Raw genomic sequence first — 27,674 nt, forward strand, 5'->3', positions numbered from 1 at the left:
TTCAGTTCAATTCAGTTCAGTTCATTTTTATTTCAAACATTTCAAACATGTGCCTTCACAATCATTACAAAATATCATTCCATTATTTGTTTGAAAAGGAGTAGGCTGAAGTATTTACTTATTTGTCCCTACCCCCTCAAGTTTTACCTCTCATTCATTTAAATTTTTTTTGTCTTAAATTAAACAAACAACATATGAAACATATGAAGTAAAACAAAACATAACATACATAAATCAAAAACAAGAAATTAGCAAGCCCCACCACAGTATAGTTTCTTTCATATGAAAAATACAGAATGTGTATATTTGCAGATACACAAGTTATGGAAAAACAACAAACCAAAACAAAACAAAAAAACAAAAAAGAACCGCAACACCATTACCAGCAACATTACCGTCCTGGGTTAACCCCGTTTTCTTCATTCTTATACTTATTTAAAATTAGGTTTTTATATTTTACTTTAAACTGTTTTATGTTTTGACTGTCTTTTATTTCTTCTGTTAGACTGTTCCATAATTTAACTCCTGCAATTGAGATAGACATAGTTCTTAAAGTTGTTCTAGCACTTTGTATTTTTAAATTCCATTTCCCTCTTAAGTTATACCCACCTTCTCTTTCTATGAACAATTTACAGATTTCTTTGGGAAGCAATTTATTTCTTACTTTATACATTATTTGTGCTGTTTTAAGCTTCACCAAGTCTTGGAATTTAATAGCTTGCATTTTGACAAAGAGTGCATTTGTATGGTCCCTGTACCCTACATTATTTATTAATCTAATGGCCCTTTTCTGTATTATAGTTATTGTTTGTGTGTTACTTTTGTATGTGTTTCCCCAGACCTCTACACAGTAGCTCATATATGGCAGTAGTAAAGCACAGTATAAAATGTGCAGTGCTTTCTGATCCAACATATGCTTTGCTTTCCCCAGGACGGCAATGCCCCGTGCCAATTTCCCCCGAACATAAGTAATGTGTGGCTTCCAACAGAGCTTGTGGTCAATGATCACCCCAAGAAATTTTATTTCATTTACTCTTTCTAAATATACATTGTCAACACATATTTCTACTTGGATGTTTTTCTTTTGGTTTCCAAACAACATAAATTTGGTTTTATCTAGATTCAATGATAATTTATTTATATCAAACCACTTCTTTAATATCGTTAATTCCTGTGTGATCATCCCCAAAACCTGTGGCAACTCCACACCTGAACATCTGCAAATATTACAAACTTTAAAATCTCCGATACTCTGCAGATATCATTTAAGTACATAATAAACATTTTTGGACCCAGTACTGAACCTTGAGGTACTCCACAAGCTATATCCATCAAATTAGATTTATATTCATTTATTTTCGTTGTTCTCATGACAATGACAATAAAGTTTCTGATTCTGATTCTGATTGTACATATTGTTGCCTATTCCCTACATAGCTTTTTAACCATTCCAAAACTCAGAAAGATCAATTGGAGAAAAAGAGTCTAACTTAACATCAATGGTACTAAGAGTAGCTGTAGATAATATTACATCTGTGGGATGATTACTGGTAATTTTTTTCTCTAATGATTAAAATGTTATTTGTGAAGAAGTTCATGAAGTCATTACTAGTTAACGTTAAAGGGATGGTTGGCTCAACAGAGCTCTGACTGTTTGTCAGCCTGGCTACAGAGCTGAAGAGAAACCTGGGGTTGTTCTTATTTTCTTCAATCAGTAATGAATAGTAAGATGTTCTGGCTTTGTGGAGGGCTTTCTTATAACGCAACAAACTATTTCTCCAGGCTAAATTGATGATCCTCTCCAGCTTACGAGTCATCTGCTTTCACAGGAGCTACAGTGTCCAGAGTCGTACGTAGTGAGGAGGTGAAATTATTAACAAGATAATTGACCTCTGTTGGAGTAGCGTTCAGATAGCTGCTCTGCTCTGTGTTGGTACAGGGCATTGAAGATGATAACAGTGGGTGGATTATATTCTTAAACTTAGTTACAGCGCTTTCAGAAAGACATCTACTGTGATAAAGTCTACTCTCCACCGCTGTGTAATCAATTATTGTAAATGTAAATGTTATCAGGAAATGATCAGACAGGAGAGGGTTTTCAGGAAACACTGTTAAATGTTCAGTTTCTATGCCATATGTTAAAACAAGATCTAGAGTGTGATTAAAGTGGTGGGTGGGTTCTTTTACATTTTGAGAGAAGCCAATTGAGTCTAATAACAGATTAAATGCCATGTTGAGGCTGTCATTTTTAGCATCTACATGGATGTTAAAATCACCCACAATAATTATTTTATCTGAGCTCAGAACTAAATCAGATAAAAAGTCTGAGAAATCAGACAGAAACTCTGTGTAAGGCCCAGGTGGACGATAGATGATAACAAGTAAGACTGGTTTCTGATTTTCACAGCTGGGGTGGACGAGGCTAAGCATCAGGCTTTCAAATGAATTAAAAGTCTGTCTGGGTCTTTGGTTAATTAATAGGCTGGTGTGAAAAATTGCTGCCACACCTCCCCCCCGGCCTGTGCTTCGAGGTTTCTGGTAGTTAGAATGACTCGGGGGTGTTGATTCATTTAAACTAACATAATCATCCTGCTGCAACCAGGTTTCTGTAAGGCAGAGTAAATCGATTTGTTGATCAATTATTAAGTCATGTTGTGGAGGTAAGCATATACGACACAGAGCTCTTAATTCTCACTCCTTCTTTATTCCTCTCCAACATCAACTGAACACATCGCGCCACAAAACACAGCAACACACACTTCCTCAACACTGGGTGTGAGTGGAGCCCTCTAGTGGTCCACCACACATGCCCTAACAACCAGCAGAACTAGTCCCTTTAAGCAAACGGCCTGAACGGCTGAACCGGGGGGGTGGGGAACTGGCTGAGGGAAACCCAGCCCGGGAGCAAGGCTGGCACTGGCGGTCAGAAAAAGCTGCAGACAACTCGGGCTCCATTGGTTGTGGGGCGCTCCTAGGGGAAAAGGCAGAATCCATCAGCCCGGTGGCAGGTGGGCGGCCGTGGAGAGGGGCCTGGGCCGGGACCACCTGATCATCTTGCAGAACATGTGCTGGCTTAAGTCTGTCAACAGAGACAACCTCCTGCCAAAGTCCAAAATGTCTCAGTTAAGAATTCCCCGAGGTCTTCGTTAACCGCGCTACGCAATCCCAGCAAAACCCAAGGAAGACGGTCGACCCAGTCGTCACCTGTTAAGGAAGCCGGAGTGTGGCCTTGAGTGACCGGTGAAACCGCTCGCACATCCCATTAGCTTGCGGGTGGAATGCTGTGTTTCGGTGGACCTTGACCCCCAGGCCGTCAGCCATGGCAGATCAGGAAGTGATACTCTACCGCAGAGCGAGACAATGCTAAACTTAATCATCATCTTGACCTCCTCTGACGACCTGTTTGCTGCTGCCTGCCACAGAAAGGCAGTGTTAGAGGGGACTCTTGAGCAGTGCATTTATCGCAGCATATATTGTGTTTTCTGGATACACTGCTGCTTTTTCAGCGCTCAGAGATTGATGGCTCTGTATCAGAGCTGGCTATGAATTTCTGACGGATCAGGCCTTAACTTAACAAAAAAGTTATCAATCGTTCTTTTCATCTTTTCTCATTACCCACAGCTACATCCATTCTGTCAGGCCTAGGCTACTCACTAGGGCTTGGTATCATCACTGATTTCTATAATCCATCTGATTCCGATTCACAAGGTCCCGGTTTGATTCAATTTTGCTTCTGATCATTTATCAGTACTTATACATGTGAGACTTTATCAGAGGTGTGAGCATCACAGCAGAGGCCTTTGTGTCAAAGTAACTGAGGATAAACAGAAAAACATGAAGCAGATTTTACTGGCTTGCCTTTTTGTAGCAGATAACCCTAAAAATATTCTGCAATTTTGCACAATTTTAAAAAGTATACATTTCTTCAGTATATTCTTGTCTGAGGTCATTTAAGCTAAAAAAAAAAAGAAAAAAGAAAGACAGCAGCAGACTGTGCTGTAAACGACGGTAGACTGGTAGGGTAATAAGTGAATGAATAATGCAAAAATTGAGATTTGAGACGGGAAACTGTTCTTGAAGTACAGAGAGAGAGAGAGCTGTGCATGAAGTGTGATTTTTATTGTGGTGGAAGCAAAACAGCAAAAGTCGGAGGGAATTCCTGACGACATTTATCAAATGTGAATTGTAGTTTGGATCTTGTTTTGCTGCTGGTTCAGTGAATTTTGGTTGGAGAGAGATAAAACCTGCAGCTCAGAATCCAGCACAAAAAAAGGCGTAAACACAAACCACGGACCCGCCGACGCATCAGAATCAGTGAGCTGTCGGCTTTCAGCCCCGACGGCGTGTCCGTGTACGGGCCGTCGGGTGAGAAAGCCGACAGCTCACTGACTCTGATGCGTCAGGTCCGCTCTGTGTTTACGTCTTTGTGTGGAATCCGTTTACCTGCTCTCATTTACTGTTTGGTGGTTGTTGAAATAGTTTTTGAGCTTTACTGCTTTATTTAAGCTACCCACCTCTCTCTATCCACCTGCACTTTCAACAGGACCACAGCCAATCAGAGAGGTCCCGCTCCTGACTATCTCTGATTGGTTTAGATCACGATAGAGGCATAATGTGTGTCTGTTGTTGACCACATGGAGACTTTTCTTTTTTTACTCAAACAGTTGGTCGCACCGGTGTGACCTAGGGTTTTTTTTAGTCGCACCATTGAAAAATTTGGTCGCATTTGCGAACAAATTGGTCGCACTCTAGAGCCCTGCATTATGTTTTATCATATTTGACATCTCTAGTACAACACTTATATTAATATAACGCTGAATGCAAGTATGATTCAAGAGAATAATTAACATTTAACATCACTTCTTGTGATGGTGTTAAAATCAGCCCAACTTTTATTTTCAAATGTAAAAAGGTATATGAGCCAGCATGCTGGACACTGTTCTGCTGAACAACAAACAGTTATATTACCATCATTGTTATAATCTTACAATGAAACAAAGTCTCAGATTTAATTATTCTGAAACTAAGTTTAGGCCTACCACAACTTTGTTTTGAAAGTTACCTTACTGATATAATCAATATAAAATGTATTTATTGTCTGTAGTTTAAACAACACATTTGTTTTTCATTCCAACACAGGAGCTGGTATATTCTAATATTTTAAGGATGGCTTGTTTCCAGTCCAGGCATCACTGCCTGAATGACTATCATGGATCGAGGTGATCCAAATGTAGGTGCAGAAGAAAGTCTTTAACTTCCCTTCAGTACAGTGGCAGTGGATGTGGGTTGGAGATGCAATGAGCTTGAACCTGCAGGCGACCATCTTCACTGACAATCTTTGACGGAGGACTCATCTCTCCTGGTGTCCTGCAAGCAAACAAACATATTTTTTAGAACACCAACATATTTGCTTTCTTAAAACATTTTTTCTTCATTTACTATAGAATAGACCCCAATTTAGACAACCTCAGGCTCCGTCCCCACCGGAGAGCTGGCATTCAGTGTCCCACCTGTCAGTCTGGATAGCCGTGACCACCACCCCACACACATTAATGTTATGAAAGCATATTTTTAAAGTTATTGGCCATGCAAACATGGCCAATAACTTTCATTCTGATGATCTGGAAAATAATTTGGGCACAAAACAAATTGCACTGTTCAAAAACTTGCAGACTTCACTATATACAGTGCAGACAGTGTGGTCCCTCTAAACTAAGTCTATGGGATATGATCTTTGAATAAATGCAGACCAAACTCTCAGTGTTTGTATTTACTTACACAGCATGTCTTGTAGAATTTACTGGGGTCGTCAGCAACAGCATAGTGCAGTCATATCTCAAGTCTAATAAGAGAAGACAGGAAAAGATCATGTTCTGTCTGGGGCATTCAGGGGGATTTTCAAGATGAATGAAAATGTCCGGCTTTTCCTACAGAGGACCCATATGTGTGACTCCATCCCTGAGCTGCTGCTTTGTGAGTTGTTGTTCTGTGCTCACAGACGGGAGAGACAGCATGCAGCAGTGCCTAGTGGTGTTTAAAAGATGCCAAAGCACAACTGCAGCTTTGCAGACAAACTGCAAAAAACTTTCCCTCGTACCGTCCCGGTACTGGTAATCTTTCTTATACAGATGAGGCCTTATTTCTGTACCATTATTTAATTCCAGAGGTTTTTATGTTATTTTTTTGCCCCTGTTGACTTGTAAAAGCCTATATCACATTTTTTAATTTCACCATTAAAAAAATATGGTCACCCTATCTTATCAAGTAGCTGCTCACGTTTCTGTTTCAAACAGTCAACAGAAAATTTCACAGAGAGCTTTTCATATAACATTTTTAAAGCTGTGGGGTTAATTTTTAAGTAACATGAGCCCAGAGGCAGCAGCAATGCTAGGCTAACACCAGTTAGCTAGCAAGTTCATAAACCTGGTGCTAAACTGAGAGAAGCCACAAAAACAGTTTGAATAAGAGTAAACATTTACTCACCAAGTCAGAGTATCACGTAAAGAATCACAGCAATGACAACAATGATCTCTTGAGCTGAAGCTTCTCCAGGTTTGCTCAACATATTCCAGAAAAAAAGCAGGCATCATGAACATGTGGACTGAGCTGTGTGAGGGACGACATGGCATTTTCAAACCATATCGTTTTATTCTTCCTCACTGAGAAGCAACATTTCCTGCTTACTTAGTTTTCCTAATTTAAGACAACTCAAATAAACTTAGTTTATCAGCTTTTTGAATAAAAAGTACTGGTAACTTACTTAACCTCCTAAGACCCGAACTCTTCCACAGCATGCTTTCTTTGCTATTTGGGCTGATTGGCACCTGATGAATGTAAAAACAAAGAATTACCAGATTTTTTTTTTTACCTAATTTTTGTTCCTGAGAAAAATGAGATTGACATATGAGGATATTTGTTTAAAATTTCGATAGAACAGTGGCAGTATAATGTCCTCGTAAGTGGATCAGGCCCTTGTAGAGCAAAATGTAGTATTTTGGTCTAGACAACCGAAAATGTGATGTCCACATATGTGGACGCAGGTCCTAGGAGTTTAAACTGAGTTCTAATAACAAATTGATAAAAATTGAGCTCAGTCTACTTGATATTTTTAATTAAACACAATATTATATTTTACAGTGCATAACTGAAATGAGGGATAGAGTAAAACAAACAATAACCCGTCATTGTCCTGGGTATTTTGAGTTTTTTGTGGGGTTTGGCTCCTTTTTTCAGAACTCTTGTGTTAAGCCTTTTTATTTGGTAATGTTAGTAGGTTGTTATTTTCCATTGTGATGTATTATTCTCTTTTTGTATTCTAAATTATCTTGTTTTGTGATTCCTTTCTGTCTCCCCATTATGTCCCATTTATGTCCCCGTGTCTGTGTGGTCTCCTTTGTCCTTTCTCCATTTTCATCTGGTTTCCATGTTTAATTATGTCAAGTCAGTATATCTTAGTCCTAGTCCTAGTGTTAGTTACTTCCTGTTTTATTTTGATAGGCCTTCATCTCGTATGCATTATGTTCAGTTTTGTTTCCCTTAAATAGATGGAATGACTCTATTTAACCACGTCCTCAGACTGTCCGAGGTCTTGGTGGTTATGATAGGGATGAACTGCTGACCCATGCAAATGATTTCAAGAATTTTAAGACCTTTTAATAATTAAAGATAAAATGGTGCAAATAAGTTGCTAAGACAAAGACAGCATGCTCCATCTTTATTGTTATTTTTAGTGTACCCAGTATGGAAAACTACTAATTAAATTACTTGGCATCATTTCAAGAGTCTTTTGAAAATTGCAGTGACATGAATTAAAATGTAAGGTTTAAAAGTAAATGAGTGTTCTACTACTTTAACACATCAGATGAATTATACCTCCCGCCCATGAGGAAAATTGATAGTATGCTCAGTGAACAGAAGAAGAAGTTGTTGAGGAGAGTCAACATGAGTGCTCAGCACCAGGTAAAGCTTCATATTCTTCTGTTTTGGTTTTGTTTGGCACTTCTTAAATCACTTTGTTTCAGAGATTTGTTGAAGATGATTCCCCATAGTCTAAGTGTTAAACCAGATATATTTTTGTTAACTGAAAACATTTCTTTGCAGAAATCTGATTCTTTGTGGCCTTAAGCTAAACGTGACCTTTGTCTCATGACGCCAATTTACTTTCATCATCCAGGAGGCTTTACATATATTCCCCAAAATGACAGCAGATCCTGTGGAATCTGGAGTTGTCAAAGTTCACCTTGGTGGGGAGGGCTACAACCGCAAGACTCTCAACCAAATCAAGAGGAGCATTCCTAAGCAGCAGGTGAGAAAAAGCTATGACGCTGCACATTTATGTAGTCAATACCCTGTGCCTGGTGTTACAAGCTGAAAGGCAATCTGTTGTTATCCAACAGCTGTCTAATCGCTCTGAAGGTTTTTCAAAGTTTTTCTTTTGACCTTGGCTGCTTTTTCACTAATTTTTAGTCCATTTTTAGAGGAAATATTTTTTTGGTTGTGGAACACTGACCTATGGATCATTCAAGTATAAAAAGGGATTTAAGCCAGTGGTTTGGGGGATCTTGTCAAAATTGACGAAATAATGAAACCATAAACCTACAGTCAGATTTTCATCCACCATACATTACCATCTGGAATGCAACTTATTGGCAACAGCTTTATTTTTCAGCATGACAGTGACTTCAACATTACTGAGGCAGTGTGTAATGGTCTTGAAAGAGACCTGAACAAAACGCAACCAACATCCAAAGAAGAACTTTGAAGGTCCTTCAAGAAGCCTGGAGAATCATTCCTGAAGACGACTTAAAAGAAATACAGGGTAGCTTGCCTGAGAGAGTTGTGTTGTGAGGCTGTGTTGAAGAATAAAGGTGGTCATAACCAAATATTTACAGACTGTCAAGCTCTTTAGAATTGTACAAACTCTGGTTTTACCTTATATAATGCATTTCCCATTTTCCTAACGATAAAGAAATAATGGACTCAAAACTTTTGCACACTACATGAGTACATCATCACACCAGTTAGTCTGAATCTTTTTAATAATTATTATGTGCAGGGCATATGTCAGAGGCAAGATTTAGAAAAATCCACACAGTTCAGTACAGTCAGTACAATTACAATCAGTAAAAGAAAAGCATATAACCTTTTGTAGACACTAAGGATATTTCTATTGACTTTTTCACAAACATTTTTTGTTAGTTTAAATCTATTTTAAAAATTATAGGTTTTATTTTTATTTTAACTAAATAAATAGTTTAACACGTTTAGGTTTAGTTTTTGTTAACTATAAAACCCTTCACCATCACCAGAGGGACCTTTTTTTAATTTTAATGAAAGAAACTGTTACATTTTTTGTAAAAAGGAAACATGAATCTTGTGTCCTGTCTTCCTCCCCTCACCCTCAGCTGGTAGCGGTAGCTCTCCCTCCCTGAGCCTGGTTTTGCCGGAGGTTTCTTTCTGCTAAAAGGGATTTTTCTTCCCACTGTCACCAAAGTGCTTGTCTACAGGAGTTCATACAATTGTTGGGGTTTTGTCTGTGGTATTATGGGCTGTTTACCTTACATTATAAAGCACCTTGAGTTTCACCTTCAGTTTTATTTCTTTGGTGCAATATAAATAAAACTGAATTGAACTGAATTAAACACAACATCACCTCAAGGGTTAAGAAACATCACAGTTTTGTTAAATACTTAGGTTACCTACTATGTGTACAACTTTCTTTAATTCAGTTCAGTTCAATTCAATTTTATTTATACAGCTCCAAATCAAAACAATAGTCGCCTCAAGGCGCTTTATATTGTACAGTAGACCCCAGAGGTGTGGACTCGAGTCACATGACTTGGACTCGAGTCAGACTCGAGTCATTAATTTTATGACTTTAGACTTGACTTGAAAAAATGTTCTAAGACTTGTGACTTGACTTGGACTTTTACACCAATGACTTGGGACTTGAATTGGACTTGAACCGGTTTACTTGAAAAGACTTGATATTTCACCCCAAATATAAAATTTAACATGCATATTATATAGAGATTGAAAATGTGACGTCATTCACGGGTAGAACCGCAAAGGATTCTGGGAACTCGTGGCAAGTGGTACTAGCGCACGCAGGCTTTCAATTAAAATCAGTTATACAGCGATAAAAAGAAACACAAAAATGTCAAGAAGCCGTTGTATTATTAACTGCAATAGCCGGTCGCATGACAGCCACAGGAAGCCGACGGGTAAAGAGATCGGTTGTTATCGGATTACGTCGTTGAAGAGAAATTGTTCGAGCCATGTTTCCAAAGTAACAAAGACGCGACGGATGGTCTGGATTGCAGCCATTCAAAGATCAAATATAACGTCCCAGAACACTACAGCTCACAGGTTAGTCTGCTCCAAGCATTTACACAAAGGTCAGTGTCTTTTAGTACTTAATACGTCATTTTCATAACATAATTGGTGATATAGGTTACAAGCAAGTCTGGCGCTGAACAGAAATTGTCGCGCTATGCTCCTTTGTTTATTGTGCATAAATAGTGAATTGTCCTGACACAATATTGCGTTTCGCTTCTGTTATTATGGTACATTGACAAAAACATATACTTTTATTCACAGGATAAAACAGGTTTTTTGTATCACTAATTGCCCAGTACGATTACAGCATACAGTATTATTGTCACTGCTACATTTCTGTGATGGGTACCAGAAATTATTTCCACTACTAATTAATTACCGTTGAGCTGAAAGGTCCTATTAATAAACGGTTAACGAATGTGTATTTATGAAGACGATTTGTGAGACTGGTAAACTTATGATACGTACGATGGTCTTTCGTTCTACACGGTGCATTTCAAGGTCCTGCACCCATCCGTCAGTAAACTGTACCTGGGCTTGTTGCAGTGACCAGAAGTTACTAAACTTCATGAGTGTGTGCACTCACTCCAAGAACCGTATGATTATAAATATGCATATAAATATGCTAAGATGAGATAGCTGACTTCATCTAACTAGCAAATGTTTTCCAGGCTACGTTGGTGATTCAGTTTTTTTTAATATGTATGATATTTTTGTCATGCGATTTTAAAGCCGGTCCTACAACCGCATCCAAGAATAACATGCAGCTTATCTCAGAACTGTCGGTGAAAATTATTCTTGGAGCTAGGTTTAATTGAGCTGCATTCTAAAGAGGTGCAATTTCACAATTTGTGTATATTTTCTAAGTTCACTATTTTGTCATGTGTTGAGAAAAACACAGATTAAAAAATTACATGGTCTAATATTTACATTTAGCATAACTGCAACATTATTTTTTCGTTGTTTTTTTTTTAAAGACTCGAAAGGACTTGAAATTCAAAGTTTCAGACTTGTGACTTGACTCGGACTTTTACACCAGTGACTTGAGACTCGACTCTGACTTGCCTGACATTACTTGAGACTTGACTTGAGACTTGAGGATAAAGACTTGAGACTTACTTGAGACTTGCAAAACAATGACTTGGTCCCACCTCTGGTAGACCCTACAAGCATACATACAGAGAAAAACCCAACAATCATATGACCCCCTATGAGCAAGCACTTTGGCGACAGTGGGAAGGAAAAACTCCCTTTTAACAGGAAGAAACCTCCAGCAGAACCAGGCTCAGGGAGGGGCGGGGCCATCTGCTGTGATTGGTTGGGGTGAGAGAAGGAAGACAGGATAAAGACATGCTGTGGAAGAGAGACAGAGGTTAATAACAGATATGATTCAATGCAGAGAGGTCTGTTAACACATAGTGAGTGAGAAAGGTGACTGGAAGGGAAAAACCCAATGCATCATGGGAATCCCCCGGCAGCCTACGTCTATTGCAGCATAACTAAGGGAGGATTCAGGGTCACCTGGTCCAGCCCTAACTATATGCTTTAGCAAAAAGGAAAGTTTGAAGCCTAATCTTGAAAGTAGAGATAGTGTCTGTCTCCTGAATCCAAACTGGAAGCTGGTTCCACAGAAGAGGGGCCTGAAAACTGAAGGCTCTGCCTCCCATTCTACTTTTAAATACTCTAGGAACAACAAGTAGGCCTGCAGAGCGAGAGCGAAGTGCTCTAATAGGGTGATATGGTACTACAAGGTCATTAAGATAAGATGGGGCCTGATTATTTAAGACCTTGTATGTGAGGAGCAGGATTTTGAATCCTGGATTTAACAGGAAGCCAAAACAGGAGAAATCTGCTCTCTCTTTCTAGTCCCTGTCAGGACTCTTGCTGCAGCATTTTGGATTAACTGAAGGCTTTTCAGGGAGTTTTTAGGGAGTCAGGTACTTCTGATTAGAGACCTTAGTTTTCACAGGAGCTACAGTATCCAGAGTCGTACGTAGTGAGGAGGTGAAATTATTAACAAGATAATCGACCTCTGTTGGGGTAGCGTTCAGGTAGCTGCTCTGCTCTGTGTTGGTACAGGGCATTGAAGATGATAACAGTGGGTGGATTATATTCTTAAACTTAGTTACAGCGCTTTCAGAAAGACGTCTACTGTGATAAAGTCTACTCTCCACCGCTGTGTAATCAATTATTGTAAATGTAAATGTTATCAGGAAATGATCAGACAGGAGAGGGTTTTCAGGAAACACTGTTAAATGTTCAGTTTCTATGCCATATGTTAAAACAAGATCTAGAGTGTGATTAAAGTGGTGGGTGGGTTCTTTTACATTTTGAGAGAAGCCAATTGAGTCTAATAATAATATCTAATAATAATCTTGTGTTGCTTTGATCATTAGTTGTACTTTTTCAAATAATACTGTAATTACTAAGATGAAAGACTTTAGTAGAAAGAAACTCAATTCTTTTTCTATCACCATTTTCAGGATATGAAACTTTCGATTGACATTTGCCGGATATACAGTCTGTATCATTCTCTTCACCACTACAAATATCACACCTTCCTGCATTGCAAGAAGGAGGTAAGGATTTTGCTGCACTTTTGCTATAATACCCAGTGTGTATTATATTAGGGATACAATAAATGATATAACATAAACCACCTATATGGCTGGTTTAACAAAGTTACTGAAGTTCCTGTTGGTCCCACGTGCACATGGGGATCGGGGCTTTCAGGCACCAAGCCTGTGGAGCTCTCTTCCATTGTCTTTACACTGTCCAGACTCCATTGACTCTTAAAAAGCAGCTGAAGACATTTCTATACAAACAAACGTTTATTTAATTTGATCATTGTGTTATATTATTATTTGTATTTCTGATTTGACTGTTGAGCACTTTGTGATCTTTATCTGTGAAAAGTGCTATATAAATAAATTTGACTTACTTACTAACCGCATAAATTTAAAAGCTCCCCAGTCCTTTGTAGCTTCTTTGGAACTACAGAGTGACAACACTGATGTATAAGTGTGAACACACACACTGTATAGACATTATCATTAGCCATGATACTGTAACATAACTGTTGTTTTCTGACTAGACAGACAATATAGAGCAGGCAGCGGAGGACCCTGGCCAGGAGGAGGTGGTGCAGCAGTGTATGGCGAACCAAGGCTGGCTTGAGAGCCTCTTCAGTTCTTTCATGGAACTGCTTACTCTTAGTGCAAAGACCTAAAGGACGATCACAACCTCTGCCTCCAAAAACAAACATCCACCTGCAGCATTAAGTAGGTGGAGGTGTTCAGAATGTGTGAAACAAAGCAATCAGAAACTGGACGCCAGAAATGCAACGAGAGTGGCCCCTATTTTTTTTTAAAGGGAAGGTTACCATTGTAAGTATTTGCTTTATTGCTGTGTCCAACTATTGTACCAATTTATGAAGGCTAGTGAACTATTGGAAAGCAATGGATTTCCCCAAAAGTCAATGAAAGATTATTTGATTAGAACTACAAAGCTGACTTTTGTCAGGACTTACACAGCATGGATATATATGTGCAAGCTGTCTTTTATGTAAGTATGTAAGTAAAATATGTATTTAATGTGGTTTGTATAATTTACACAAATCCATTTTTTAAATGTACTTTTCTCAGATGGAATTGTTTGCAGTTCACATTTTTGAAAAATGTTTTATAGGTGTAAAACCAAATGGCCCGTATGCAAAGCTAAGCTAAAACGAATGGTTTAGTGAGATGAAAGTGAGGTTTAAAAAGACAGTGTGAATGTCTTTTCTTTCTATCTGCATCAGAAAAAAGCAGGACGATAATATATTTAAAACCAAATCATGATGTTTCTGTTTGTTCTTCAGGAGATAATGAATGATTGGGATTAATTCCCTTAATGAAGAAGAATACAAAAAGAATGAAGTACTGCTTTCTTAAAGGAAGTATGAGTTAAAATGATGATAAACCCTTAATATCAGTATTTAATGTCATATTTTTTTTCTGTTTGCTGCTGAGTTTTCCTATAAGTTGAACTCTCTGAGGATATTCTTGCAGAGTCTGATTTGTAAATATTGTACAGCTACTTCATCCTCTAGTTTCCAGTGGCTCTTCAGTACATGCAATTGCTGTATTGGACATACTGCATTAAAACTCTGAAAATAACAAATGCCCCAATGAATCAATAGCCTTGAGCTGAAGTCTTTTCAAGAATGTTTGCATCATAGCTAAGTGGATTTTAGCTAATGCAAAGGCACTGCCCAAACGTTTGAATTGATGTATTTAAGTTTACTGTAGATAGCATCACTTTAAAACAACTGTTCAGTTGTGCTGTACAAGGCAGCAGTGTTCCTTCTTTTTCTGTAATTTAGCCTTACTCTTTGTTGAGAGCTCTAACAATAGTTCATCCATCAGACATTCGAAAGCATGGGGTGGAGTACAGTTTATTTATCTTCCTCTCAGGAACTTTGTATCTCAAGCAGGAATCGTGTGATGCAAATCCAATTCAGCATAGAGTCCTAGTAAGGATTATTTTGTAATCTGTTTCTCTAAACATGATACACAAGGACATTAAACCTAAGCAGTCCACAATATGCAAATGAATACTGACAAAGCTCCAGGTCAGTGAGAGAAAAGGATATGGCAAACCTTTTTGGGAACACCGACCGAATCAAGCACTCATGGGAAGACCGAACTGTGGGGTGTAAGTGTGCAGTAGAGAGAGAATGACACAGTTCATCAGTGTGCTGTGTGGTTGTAGTGCTGTAAATCCAAAGCTTATAGAAATTAGGGGTGGGGCTAGGACAGAGAGAAGAGAAAGAAGATTAGCTGCTTCAAAGGTTTCTTCGGTGATAAGAAGCTGCCAGTGGTTGTGTGTCCTTCTCTTTATTACACCAGCAGGTGAGTGAAAGATGTCTGGGTTACTGTTGTAAAACTCAGAGGAAACTTCAGTGTCGTTCAGCACTTCATAGATACAACAACAACAACAAAAAAAATCCAGTATATGGTTATCGTGCAAATGTATTTATACAAGCACTGAATTTTTTATTAGATATTGTTCTGTCAAATTTGACATGTGCTTTAATGATTGTACTTTATCTCAGATCATATTTGAATGAAGTTAGTTCATTATCAAAGTTCATTAAAATACTTAGTTAAAACTTTTTATTTGAAACTTATTTTTGGTGATAAATTTCTGTCCTGTCTGATCGTCTTTTAGTTGTATTTGCATTTGGCTTTGATTTCATCCTGTTTTGTGCTGAGGCTTGAAGCATGGTTCCAGACATAGAGAGAATTATTGAGAGCATCGTCCGCAGAGACCAGGACAGCGTGCAGCTTCTGCTCAACAGCTACAACACACAGGTCACTATTCTCTGTTACAATTACTGTGTTGCTATAGAAGTATTTATTTATGCAACAATGGAAACAGTTTTTCTGTACCTTCGACACTGTAAGCTAAAAATTTTAAATATTACTTATCATCATATAATCATTACAGCACTTCAGCAAAAAAATCAGGTTTCTTCTTATTTAAAAGTGACTTTGCATTAATATATTAGACACAATTAATTAGCATTATAAATTGGACGTTGCACAAATTTAGAATCTGGTGGCTTCTAGCGGTTTTCCCAGAGACTGAGTCAGTGTTGATTGTCACAGCAGCTAGTTTTCTTGGCCTGGCTAGTCCAGAACCAGAGCTGACCCCTCTAGTTCCTGTCATGGTGCCCGTGTTGGTCTGAGTGGCCTCGCCAGCTCCGGTCTTTGAGCCAGAGCCAACACCTTAGTCCCTATTTTTGCTCTGCCTCCAGCAGGATCCACCTGTATGATGCTGCATTGCTGAAGGAATTCTGGTTCAATCATTCAACCTTTGACAAAAAACAGTTTTTCCAGTTGCTCTTTTAAGAGTGTATGTCATTATTAAAAATATGTATTATCTATATATATATCTATGTTGTGAACCTGCTATTCTCTGAAAAAAGAAAGAAAAAAATGAATATGAATGAATAAGAAATGATATGAAAAACGAGTATCCTTAAAATATTGTTTTTCTGAAATTAAATTGGCACTGCCATTATCAAATCGCAGTTTGACTGATGTTCCTATATTCTAGGACACTTTGTCAGTGCAAATCTGTGATCTGGCTTTTCTCCGTTTTCCTAACTGCTTGTGTTCTTTCATTTCTCCACAGTATGCAGAGTGCTTCTTTTTCAACACTGAGGCACAGGAGAGGCAAAAGGTCAGCTCTGTGTGCTTCTCTCCAGTAGTTTCATTCTTTTCGTCTATATTTCCTTTGCCATAGCCTTCAGCCACTCTCATGTCAGCACCCTGTCAGTTGTGTTTTGACTCTTAGCGTGATCTCTAAATGTATATTATAAAGCATGCTTATAGCAGTCACTGGAGTATTCTGATTCTTTGCTATTTGTTTTTAGAAAAGTTTTCCTATCTTCATAGCACATGATTTTCCAAGTGCTCAGTGATTATCCCAACCCACCAACAAACAGAGGCTCAGGAATACGTTAGATGATCTGGAATAGACAAAAAAAGTCTTCTTGGATTATTTCTGCTGATTTTCAGTTTGCTTGAATTTCTCTTGCTGCTTCTGTGAGGGGTTCTGCTGCCAAACTAAAAAACAAGAAAAGGGCAAAAAACCAGACTATTAACTGCTGGGAATTCTGGTCTGTTGTGTACCCTTTGACAAAGTTCCTCTTTATTATTTTCATTTTGTTTTTCATCCTCACGTTTTAGCAGCCCTCAATTTTTATGAACTGCAGTTAATAAAGGTAAAATTTGAACCTGAATGATTAACAGTCCCATCTCAAATGAATTTCTTTCCAGCTCATCTGTGCTGATTCTGCTGTCCTCCTCCACCTCAGTCTTCATCTGTTTCTAATGCTTAAATATCAATTCTACTTTTTACATGTATTTCTGTCACTGTTCATGGACTATCTGGCTGCAGCAGCAACAACTGGAAGAGGTTTGGGGCATTGATTTTTTTTAATTAGCAAACATGTACACTAGATAGAAAATTGATAGGATATGCATGTTGGTGTGATCTTAAAACTGGACGCAAACAAACTGATTTCTTTATCTAGATACAAGGAGTTTCTGACTTCCAAATTCCAATTAAAATATATTGGCCATTGCACTGTATGGTAGCCGATCATGGGGTTCCCTCTACATGCAGTATGCACAGTGCAAACCACCAACCAGGCATATACCCACTGATAATGATAGTTCAAAAGAAAGCACTTCATTTTTTAAAATCACCTTAAATCCAGCCTCCTTGCTTTCCCCCAAAGGCGTCCTGTATATCAGCTGGTGCCGACACTAACTGGCTCCTTTCAAACACACCCGATCAAGCTTAGAACAGCACTGTATTATACATCACTAGTATACTACTACCACACGAGTATATATCAACATACCTTTAACATTTATTAAAAAAATTATATTTTGACGTTTTGACAATATTGTTTTTAGGAACTCTTGTGCGAATAAAGCACCTTTAAAATTTATTATAATTAGATAGAGAGACAGAGAGAGTGAGTGAGCGAGTGCTGACTCAGTATAACAGTAATCCAAAATAATACCAGTGTGTGCATGTGAGTTCCAAAAGCGATTGCTAATTATATTTAGAGCAGCATGTTCTCAAAGCTGCTTGAACACCTCATGACTAAGCATTAGCAGCGCTGACCTTCACTGTGCAGACATGCTAGAGCTACACAAACTATTCTTTTTCCTCTACACTCTCTGTACGCTGCGAATTAATGTCATCGAGATATTTGCTTAAATGATCTTGTAGTTTTCAGTGAAACCACTAAACTTACATACAACTACCACAATAAAAGGATGTGGTATTTGTCTTAAGTACTTCAGTGCTTTTTGGTATTATAACTTTAGTGTAGTACTGTAGTGCAAGTGCTGCAGGATATAAAGTGAAGAGGATGTAAATATCCAAATACAGCATGACTAAAAAAGTGGTCATGTGTACTTGTCTTTATTATCATGCAGCCATGTCATAATCATCACTCAGTCAGCACTGCTCCCTCAGCAGTGAATCTCAGATGAAGCCTGAATGAATGTTCAAACTATAAACACGCTGAGCTTCTTGTGTTGCATTAAACAGACTTTGCAGTGATTCGTGCTATCTCTCTCTCTCTTGGGTAATTAGTTCAGGAAGAAAAAATTCAGGGACTGTGCTCCTGCTTCCGACTCTGACATTGACTCAGATGATGAGAATGCAGAGCTTCTGCTCCGGCAGGTAGGCCAGTGATTATATACCCCTGTGTGTCTACTCTTATGGCTACATGTCCCTGTGTATGCTAACACAAGTCTGCCACACTCATCCCTGTATTTGCACATTTTGCATTCTTTGTCTTTTCTCCTTGCAGTTCATCATTCTAAACCTTCTTCACTGTAACATCTCCCCCCCGACTACTTTTTCAGGATCTGTCTGCAGCCCTGTTGTGCTTCATTGGTAGTCAGCTACAGCCGGCGGTTTTACGGGTTTGCCTGCATACACTGCGTATCCTGTCCCGTGACCGTAGGGCCCTGGGGCACATGGTCACTGATAGTGCCCTTCTCACATTAGCACACATGGGAGGCATCGCCATACCACAGACATGCCTACAGCAAGAAAATCAGGAAGCTCAAGGTGACGTGGGCAGATCATGCAGCACAACCCATATTAGAGCTGTGAGTAGTTGTGAGCAGGGTGCAGAAGCCGGCACTGCCCCGTCTGGGTGCTTTGTGGTTTCATTTTCTGTTCTTGCTGAAGGAGCTGTCTCTCCAGCCACACGTGGTTCAGTGAATCACTGCTATCAGCAGAAACATGATGGAGTGCATGTGGCGCTCTCCCGTGGCAAAAAAGACACCCAACAAGATAACAGTGAGGAACAAGAGGAGGATGGAGAGGTGTGCAGGAAGGAAGCCTTGAAAGTCTTGTGTAATGTCATCTACAACAGCCCCCGGGCACAGGAGAGAGCCAGTGCACTAAGGTGACATTTTTAAAAATGTGTCGACTTGGTCGTAAAGTTGCCTTCCAAGCTACAAGTTTCATTCTCTGCTAAGAAAACGATTGGCAATAAAGTCTCAATAAAAATGTCAAATGAAGGCAAACAAAAACATCAGAATGATACATTTGAGACATCTTACAGGATGCAATGTCAAAATACTCATATGAAAACCATTCTTGGCTGTCACTTATTTTCTCCTAAATCATTTACAATCTTTGCAACTATTTTTTCTAGTTATATTCAAATACTGTTTATTCTTTATATACAAGGATGTGACGCTAATCAGCTCAACTGCTTGCCTGAAAATGTGATTCCTATATTCATGAAAGGCTATTGCAAGGTTTGTGGGAGAGTCTGAAGGAGGAGATCTGGAGTAAAGTGCCACTCAGCTGCCACTTTTACAAGCTGAGGCTACTCTTCTTACTCACAGCCCTGAGACCTGAACTCAGGCTGCAGCTGCAACAGGTAAATGATTTCTAACCTATCAAGGATGGAATTACATGGTATCATTGCTTTCTAGCAATTAAAAAAGGTGATCTTGAGAAACTAAATGCAGTCACACTTTCTTTATCCTGGGTGTGTATGGTATTCATTTATAAGCAACAAGCTATGAGTTGACACGGGACATCTGTGACAGGCTTTTCATGTTGGACAATCTAAAGTGACCATGATTGCTTCAAACACATGAAGTCTCTCAAAATGTCCTTTGACATTGTTAGATATGATACTGTTATTTACAGGAGCCATTTAATATTCCAGTTATACTGAAAGTGGACCAAAACTTTAGCATTTTATTTAGAAATCATTTCACAATAGAGTGACAGAGCAGTGGATGTCAGCTGACTGTAGATTGTTGTCACATTAAAATCTTAGGAATAATAAAATTAAGATTTGATTAAGTATTTCTTCATCATAACTAAACCTACAAAGCCTACACAATTAGACAAACAGACAGTCACACCACCTCCAAGCCCTTGTAGGCCTTATATGCTGATCAGGACAAACATGCATGTTTTCTGGTCTCCTGAAATCAAGAGTGTCAAAGAACCGTGCTTCACATCTGCCTTAAAGCTCAGTGGTTTGTTTGTTCTTGTCAGGAGCGGGGAGTGTCACTGCTGACCAAAGCCTTGGAGCAGTGCCTGGCTGTGAGCTGGGGTGTGGAATATGAGGTGCTTACCGACAGTAAACAACCTCCCATTTCCATGGAGGTGTCCCAGAAGGTCATTGAGATCCTCAAGACACTCTTCAACATCACTCACATGTTCCACAGGCAGGAGCCTGATGAGGTGATTAGCTGGGGGATTCCTCCAATTTAGCTGGAGCTTAATAACTAAATCAAAGAAACTAACATCATATTGCTAACATCTGAATGTTTGTTCAGGTATTATCACTAAATTATTTTGTTTACAATACCGTGTCCACTTTAAGATAATCCTATATTTTTTTTCAGAGGTGACCAATGTCTAGGTTTTGTCTCTTAATGGGATTTTAAAAAATGTGTAATACATTATTATTGCTGCCATTTACGTTGCTGTTAGTTGATTTGCAAATCACTCAGAGCTTTAATTGAAAGCCATGCCAAAAAAATAAGTTGGGCAGGGGCACGTGTTGTATCCTTTTCTTTTGCCGTCACTGATAAATAAGCTTTGAACGTCCAGTAGCAGAGCTTCAGTTTGGTCAGGGAGGTAGACCAAGGCAACAGGCTGCAACTGAATCATAGTTAACTGATCAGCAGTTCAACATAAGTTGAGCCCAGGCAGGACACGCCCCAAATCTCCAGCCTTGTTCCTCAGTCTGTCAACTCTGCCTCAACTCTGCCTTCCTGTAATGTATTCAGTAATCTTTCATTGAGCTTATTTATATATATTTCCAGAGTATTACACATCTACTCTTTGCAGTTGTTCTTGATCGATTTGTCCTCAGCAGGAATGTAATTCTCACCACTCTTTATACAAATTTTACAACAGTTCAGGCATTTTTCCTAATGCAGACTCATCTGTGCAAAGACAACCAAAAAAATCAAGATCTTTTTCACATATGTCAAAATGTGTAAAGTCAGTCAATCATTTCAACCTTGTGTAAAACTTTTTACCACCATTTCAGGACGTTGATACTGAGTTGCTTTTTCCTTTTATTAAAGCCTCACTGACTTTGAAAATAGTGCTAATGTGGGTTAAAAATTGTTCAGAAAAAAAGAAATGTGAAGGATTTATTTAAAACTTTACAAAATTGATGCTTGTGAAACTATATGGATCAGGAAACAGAGAAATATGCACAATCTGAGAATATAGTCAGAGTGTTCTGGTCCTTCAACACCTGACGCCGACCTTGTTAAGCCGGTATGGCTTCAGTTACATATCTCACACTGCAGTTTTAATGTGTTGTGAGATTTAAGTGAGAGGTGCATCAACACAGTGAAAATGTCTTTGGTAGTGAAGTGTGTGTGGAAATGTGTTATTGATTTGAGAACTGCATTTAGAGTGGTGAGAATTACGTTTCTGCTGTGTGATTTGTGCTTCAGCCATCGAAAAAACTTATAACAGGCTTTAGATAGAAATTTCTTGTCCTACGCTGAAGCCTGATGATGCCACTTTCACATTATCAGGGTTGTTTATTCAAAGTTCTTGCAGAGGCAACAAAAGCATACAGTGTGTTAACTATGGCAAGTAAACTCTGTTTAAGCCGTCTATATCTGACAAACAGAAAATACAAAGGTGTTGCTACTCTGCCTCTATGGTTCCCTTTGAAACTGTTGGCCTTTACAAATTCAATATACATTTTTCTTCTTGTTTATCACATAGACTAAACCTGTCTGAAATAAATAAAGTATATAAATATTAAGAGCAAATGTGAAAGTAAATTTGAGAATGTTCCCCAAACGATCTCACTGTAACTTTGGGCATTTTGACATCTGTGCCATTTAGCAGTAAGCCTTGCTGCTCTAGGTCTGTTACCCCTGGTTTAGTCATCAGAAGGGAAAATCAGAAAAAACATAAATCCTGCTAAAAACAAAACAAAATAAATATTTTCAGTCCTATATTATCTGTAAATCCAGTGGAAAAGGAAGATATGATAAAAGTATATTAACAAATTCATTGCAGGAAACATTTTTTTTCCAATTAAAAAACATTAGATTAGCACACAGAAAAAATGATGCACATGCTTCAGGTTCAGAGAGGAGGAGGTGTGACCAATGCCCAGTTGTTATAAACTTTGCATCTTATACATGTTTAACTGTTTTAGGAAGATGCTGCCCTGTATCGACACCTAGTGGCTGTGCTGCGCCATTGCCTGCTCCTGTCATGTGAAGGAGAAGACACATTAGAAGAACTCCAAGGGTCAGACTAGTATTTCTGAAGCTTTAGATGGTTTTGGCTAAAATAATAGATACTGGAGTGATTATTGATAACCTAGATGACATTCTTACAGTTGATCTAAAAAGTGTTATGACTTCTGTCCACAGGCACACGGTGAATGTCCTGTCAGCATTGCCACTGACATGTCTGGATGTCCTGGTGTCTGTCCAGGTGGACCAAGCATCCCATAAGTGCGAAGGGGTCAACATGGACTGTGTCCACAAATTGTTGCTCTTTATGAACCGACGGCTAAACAGGGCAAGTGAATATGTGGTGAAGGAAACACATGTTGTGACTGCATAGGTTAGTTTGACAACATGACTGATACGGATATCAGTGCTGGTATGTTTTGTCTGATGAGCTTTACAGATGAAAATGAAAAATCAGGATCAACTTTAAGATTTCCTGAAGTAACAAATAATTAAACCTTAACTAAACCATACCAGGAAAGCCTTCTTTTCTATAACCGAGGATTATAGAAACGATGGCTTACCAGAATTCTTATCATCTACTAAAACCTAAATACAGAATGGTTGAACCATTATGCAAAGTAGGTATTTTTCGTGATACACAAAATATCTACTTCACTGACTTTAAAATAAAATGATTCTGAAAAGCAGAAGCTTTATCTCCTTGTATTACACCTGCAAGGAATCTTTTGTTTGCCTACAACAGCTTGACAGTGAAGGATTTTCATTATTTCATCAGAATGATGTCATCCCTATAGCATGGTTATGGTTACAGTGGTTATTGACAGATTATATTGCTTATTTATTTAATAGATAATAAAAAGTAACTAACCGATCCAAATTGGATCTCTTACTTTACCAAATAAAGTAAGCGATGATGGCATTAACATATAACATGTTAATGCCATCATTTATAAAGTCTAAGTAAATAATTAAAGTATTTAAATGCAAATATATATATATAGAATGACTAAGATATGACCTCAGTGCTTTTGAGTTTTATAAATACTCCTTTCATAGTGGGTGTCCAAATTCATGGGCCGCATCCTCCTGAGGCCGCATGTCACAGCGACACGACGAAGGCTGTCCAAAATTCGTAGACTCCTCCGAATGCAGCCGACTAATGTGCCCTCCTATTCCCCGAATTTGAAGGATGGGTCGGGTGTGTCCTTCGTGTCCCACCATATCCCAGAATTCATAGCGTGGCCCAGCCAATTCCGGTTTCCAACAATGGAGGCCACTACTAAGTTTTAATATTACTGTTATTAATCTTTCTGGGTCACAAAATAAACTTTAAAGATATTTTCAGGTGAGAAAGCAGCCGTGTAAACTTCAAATATCTGCTCGGTTTATCAAGATATCACATATTTGCAAAAGTGCTCCCACATTTTCGGAGACGTCTGTTACCCACCAGCTCGATAGCTAGCTGGGGTGAGAACAGCGAACTCCCTGCACATCGTTTTAAAAGCCCCCCTGGTCTTTCGCTACTCAGGTTAAAAATGATATTTACAGTGACTTGCAAAAGTATTTTGCCCCCTTGAACTTTCCCACATTTTGTCACATTACAGCCACAAACATGAATCAGTTTTATTGGAATTCCAGGTGAAAGACCAACACAAAGTGGTGCACACGTGAGAAGTGGAACGAAAATCAGACATGACTCCAAACATTTTTTACAAATAAATAGCTGCAAAGTGGGATGTGTGTAATTATTCAGCCCCCTTTGGTCTGAGTGCAGTCAGTTGCACATAGACGTTGCCTGATGAGTGCTAATGACTAAACAGAGTGCACCTGTGTGTGATCTAATGTCAGTACAAATACAGCTGCTCTGTGACGCCTCAGAGGTTGTCTAAGAGAATATTGGGAGCAACAACACCATGAAGTCCAAAGAACAAAGCAGACAGGTCAGGGATAAAGTTATTGAGACATTTAAAGCAGGCTTAGGCTACAAAAAGATTTCCCAAGCCTTGAACATCCCACGGAGCACTGTTCAAGCCATCATTCAGAAATGGAAGGAGTATGGCACAACTGTAAACCTACCAAGACAAGGCCGTCCACCTAAACTCAGGCCGAACAAGGAGAGCGCTGATCAGAAATGCAGCCAAGAGGCCCATGGTGACTCTGGACGAGCTGCAGAGATCTACAGCTCAGGTGGGGGAATCTGTCCATAGGACAACTATTAGTCGTGCACTGCACAAAGTTGGCCTTAATGGAAGAGTGGCAAGAAGAAAGCCATTGTTAACAGAAAACCATAAGAAGTCCCGTTTGCAGTTTGCCACAAGCCATGTGGGGGACACAGCAAACATGTGGAAGAAGCTGCTCTGGTCAGACGAGACCAAAATGGAACTTTTTGGCCAAAATGCAAAACGCTATGTGTGGCGGAAAACTAACACTGCATATCACTCTGAACACACCATCCCCACTGTCAAATGTGGTGGTGGCAGCATCATGCTCTGGGGGGGGGGGCTTCTGTTCAGCAGGGACAGGGAAGCTGGTCAGAGTTGATGGGAAGATGGATGGAGCCAAATACAGAGCAGTCTTGGAAGAAAACCTCTTGGAGTCTGCAAAAGACTTGAGACTGAGGCGGAGGTTCACCTTCCAGCAGGACGACGACCCTAAACATAAAGCCAGGGCAACAATGGGATGGTTTAAAACAAAACATATCCATGTGTTAGAACGGCCCAGTCAAAGTCCAGATCTGAATCCAATCCAGAATCTGTGGCAAGATCTGAAAACTGCTGTTCACAAACGCTGCCCATCTAATCTGACTGAGCTGGAGCTGTTTTGCAAAGAAGAATGGGCAAAGATTTCAGTCTGTAGATGTGCAAAGCTGGTAGAGACAGACCCTAAAAGTCTGGCAGCTGGAACTGCAGCAAAAGGTGGTTCTACAAAGTATTGACTCAGGGGCTGAATAATTACACACACCCCACTTTGCAGTTATTTATTTGTAAAAATGTTTGGAATCATGTCTGATTTTCGTTCCACTTCTCACGTGTGCACCACTTTGTGTTGGTCTTTCACCTGGAATTCCAATAACATTGATTCATGTTTGTGGCTGTAATGTGATAAAATGTGGGAAAGTTCAAGGGGGCAAAATACTTTTGCAAGCCGCTGTAAGTCACTCAGATAACTTAAAAATGTTATTGTTTGGCTTTTTTCAGTGTTTTATTTGTTCCTGAGTAAATCAGTTTGGCTGAGATTAAAGTTGTAGTTTTCACACAGCTGAATAAACGTCAAACAGAAAACTGATTAAACAGAAGTGTGAAATGGTTGAGAGTTTACTCCAGTGTCCTGTTATATTTTAGATAGCAAGGAGCAGACGTCCGAGTTTATTAAACTCCAACGAGACAGCTGGTGACGCAGATCTGAAGGCTAGACCGTCTAATTTCACATTTCCGGCCTACCATATATATATATATATATATATATATATACACAGTGAGCTGGGAGGGGGGACCAGGGCTCCAGGGGAGAGAGGGGGTAATCCACACACACGTTTCCTCTTCTGCACAGTCACCGCCACAGCTCCTCCGCACACACTCACTCCTCTTCAGCCGCACTCGCTCCAAAACTCCACTCACGCCGCCACACCCAGGAAGGGTCCGTGATTTGGTCCAGAAGGGGGATATCTACACACAGAATTCACTGTTAGTTACACAGCAACATACACACAGGGAAATCTTTTGAGAATGCCGAGAGCACGAACTCAGGAGGTTCAACGTTCCAGCGGTGAGCTGCTCTGTGCCACTGCCTTAAATAGCAGCTGGGGAAATCAGCCAGATCAGCAGCAGGTGGAGACAATCACACAGGTGCGTGGGCAAAGAACGAGAGCCCGTAACGAGCTCCACCCAGGCAGAGAGGAGGAGAAAAGGCATAAAAAACAACAACAAAACCCGTAGCCAGCGTGAGCCAGCCAGAGAGACATGGGGACCATGAAACTATGAATTTGGACATCTCTATAGTGTACTTCACAGTTACTTCAGACAGTTAGTAGCTGTTAGGTAGATATTTGGTGTGACCTCATCTAAAGTGAGGAATGCTTTTGCCTTATAAAGCATTTATAAATAAAATAAAAGTAACTCAAGACTTGAATAAGTATCAGCTCATCTTCATAACAGAAAAATGAAGAGATAAAGAATAAACAAATATTTATTTGCAGATTCAAACATAATCCACTATAATCTGAGGTAATACAGCTGAACCAGAGTTTTTAAGAGTGGTTTAAGTGACAAAGATACACTAAGCAGTTGAAGCGACGTAGCTAGAAGTAGCTTAACTTCAATATACTGAAGTTTATTCATTTAAAATAAAATATGAATAAAGTTATCAAAATCAGTAGTGAGTAACTGACAGAGCTTCACAAACAAGTCCAAATGTCATTAAAGTAGTTTCCATTACATTCTCATGACACAGATAATTCTCCTTGATGATGGAGAACCACCTCTTAACTTGATCACATCCTTACCCCGAGAAGAACGAGACAGAGACCATCCACTACTTCTTTCATTTAAGCTGAGCTCAGACACCCTAACTATTCTGCTTAATTCAGGAGCACTTTGGAACTGAACCTGACGCTGACTTGACTAAAACTAGCTAACAAAACACGAACCAGAGGAACGTTGAACCTCAGGAATGAACTCTTAAACATCCCAGAGACATTTTCCTGCATTATCAGTTTAATAAGATGAACGCTTTGTTTATGGTTTTTACACCTGTTTGTGAAACTCTGTCAAATTTTCACTACTGATTTGTAATAACCTTATTCCTATTTTAGCTTAAATGAACAAGTTGTAGTATATTTAAGTTTCACTGCTGCGGCTCCAGCTCAGTGTAGCTTTCTCTCTTAAACACCTCTTACAAACTGATTCAGACTCTGGTCCTTTCTACATTTCAGTATTCTGCAAACCTCAGGTGGGTCACGTTTGCATCTGGCAATATATATTTGTATAATTTGTATCTCTTTGTGCTTTGTCTGTGTCATTTTGTGTTGTGAAGACAGCTGAG

General features: G+C 39.1%; 2 protein-coding genes and 1 long non-coding RNA gene across 9 annotated transcripts in view; 2 read left to right on the top strand and 1 right to left on the bottom strand.

The window, feature by feature from the left end:
* Nucleotides 1-14,824, top strand: part of prr12b (proline rich 12b) — a 67,931-nt gene extending 53,107 nt beyond the window's left edge. For 2 of the 3 annotated variants that reach the window (XM_086288229.1, XM_086288230.1), the window contains 4 exons: nucleotides 7,862-7,959; nucleotides 8,174-8,305; nucleotides 12,822-12,917; nucleotides 13,433-14,824. In XM_086288229.1, the coding sequence (XP_086144355.1) occupies nucleotides 7,862-7,959; nucleotides 8,174-8,305; nucleotides 12,822-12,917; nucleotides 13,433-13,567 (461 nt within the window). In that variant the 3' untranslated portion in view covers nucleotides 13,568-14,824. The remainder of the gene's footprint in view (nucleotides 1-7,861; nucleotides 7,960-8,173; nucleotides 8,306-12,821; nucleotides 12,918-13,432) is intronic. The other variant, XM_086288231.1, reaches the window with a different exon arrangement.
* On the bottom strand, nucleotides 1-15,116 carry LOC147331902 (uncharacterized). Of its 4 annotated transcripts, XR_015128742.1 has the most exons (5): nucleotides 14,979-15,116; nucleotides 6,761-6,824; nucleotides 6,484-6,606; nucleotides 5,779-5,842; nucleotides 1-5,367 (listed from the first exon to the last, which is right to left on the bottom strand). It is a non-coding gene; the product is annotated as an uncharacterized LOC147331902 (long non-coding RNA). The 4 variants fall into 4 exon arrangements; XR_015128740.1 differs by having other exon boundaries at nucleotides 5,779-6,606; XR_015128739.1 differs by having other exon boundaries at nucleotides 5,779-6,824.
* Nucleotides 15,094-27,674, top strand: part of LOC147331903 (chaperone Ric-8A) — a 22,870-nt gene continuing 10,289 nt past the window's right edge. The window contains exons 1-10 of one of the 2 annotated variants that reach the window (XM_086288233.1): nucleotides 15,094-15,230; nucleotides 15,594-15,692; nucleotides 16,519-16,566; nucleotides 17,287-17,304; nucleotides 18,502-18,591; nucleotides 18,777-19,327; nucleotides 19,675-19,810; nucleotides 20,443-20,631; nucleotides 22,589-22,683; nucleotides 22,809-22,959. In XM_086288233.1, coding sequence (XP_086144359.1) covers nucleotides 15,603-15,692; nucleotides 16,519-16,566; nucleotides 17,287-17,304; nucleotides 18,502-18,591; nucleotides 18,777-19,327; nucleotides 19,675-19,810; nucleotides 20,443-20,631; nucleotides 22,589-22,683; nucleotides 22,809-22,959 — 1,368 coding nt within the window. In that variant the 5' untranslated portion in view covers nucleotides 15,094-15,230; nucleotides 15,594-15,602. Of the gene's footprint in view, nucleotides 15,231-15,549; nucleotides 15,693-16,518; nucleotides 16,567-17,286; nucleotides 17,305-18,501; nucleotides 18,592-18,776; nucleotides 19,328-19,674; nucleotides 19,811-20,442; nucleotides 20,632-22,588; nucleotides 22,684-22,808; nucleotides 22,960-27,674 lie in introns of both variants that reach the window. The other variant, XM_086288232.1, reaches the window with a different exon arrangement.

This window comes from Aulonocara sp. 'chitande type north' Nkhata Bay, linkage group LG4 (genome assembly GCF_057382095.1).
Source record: "Aulonocara sp. 'chitande type north' Nkhata Bay isolate Kocher_YH1m ecotype deep benthic linkage group LG4, A_spYH_male_GT1.1, whole genome shotgun sequence".
NCBI classification, from domain to species: Eukaryota; Metazoa; Chordata; class Actinopteri; order Cichliformes; family Cichlidae; genus Aulonocara; species Aulonocara sp. 'chitande type north' Nkhata Bay.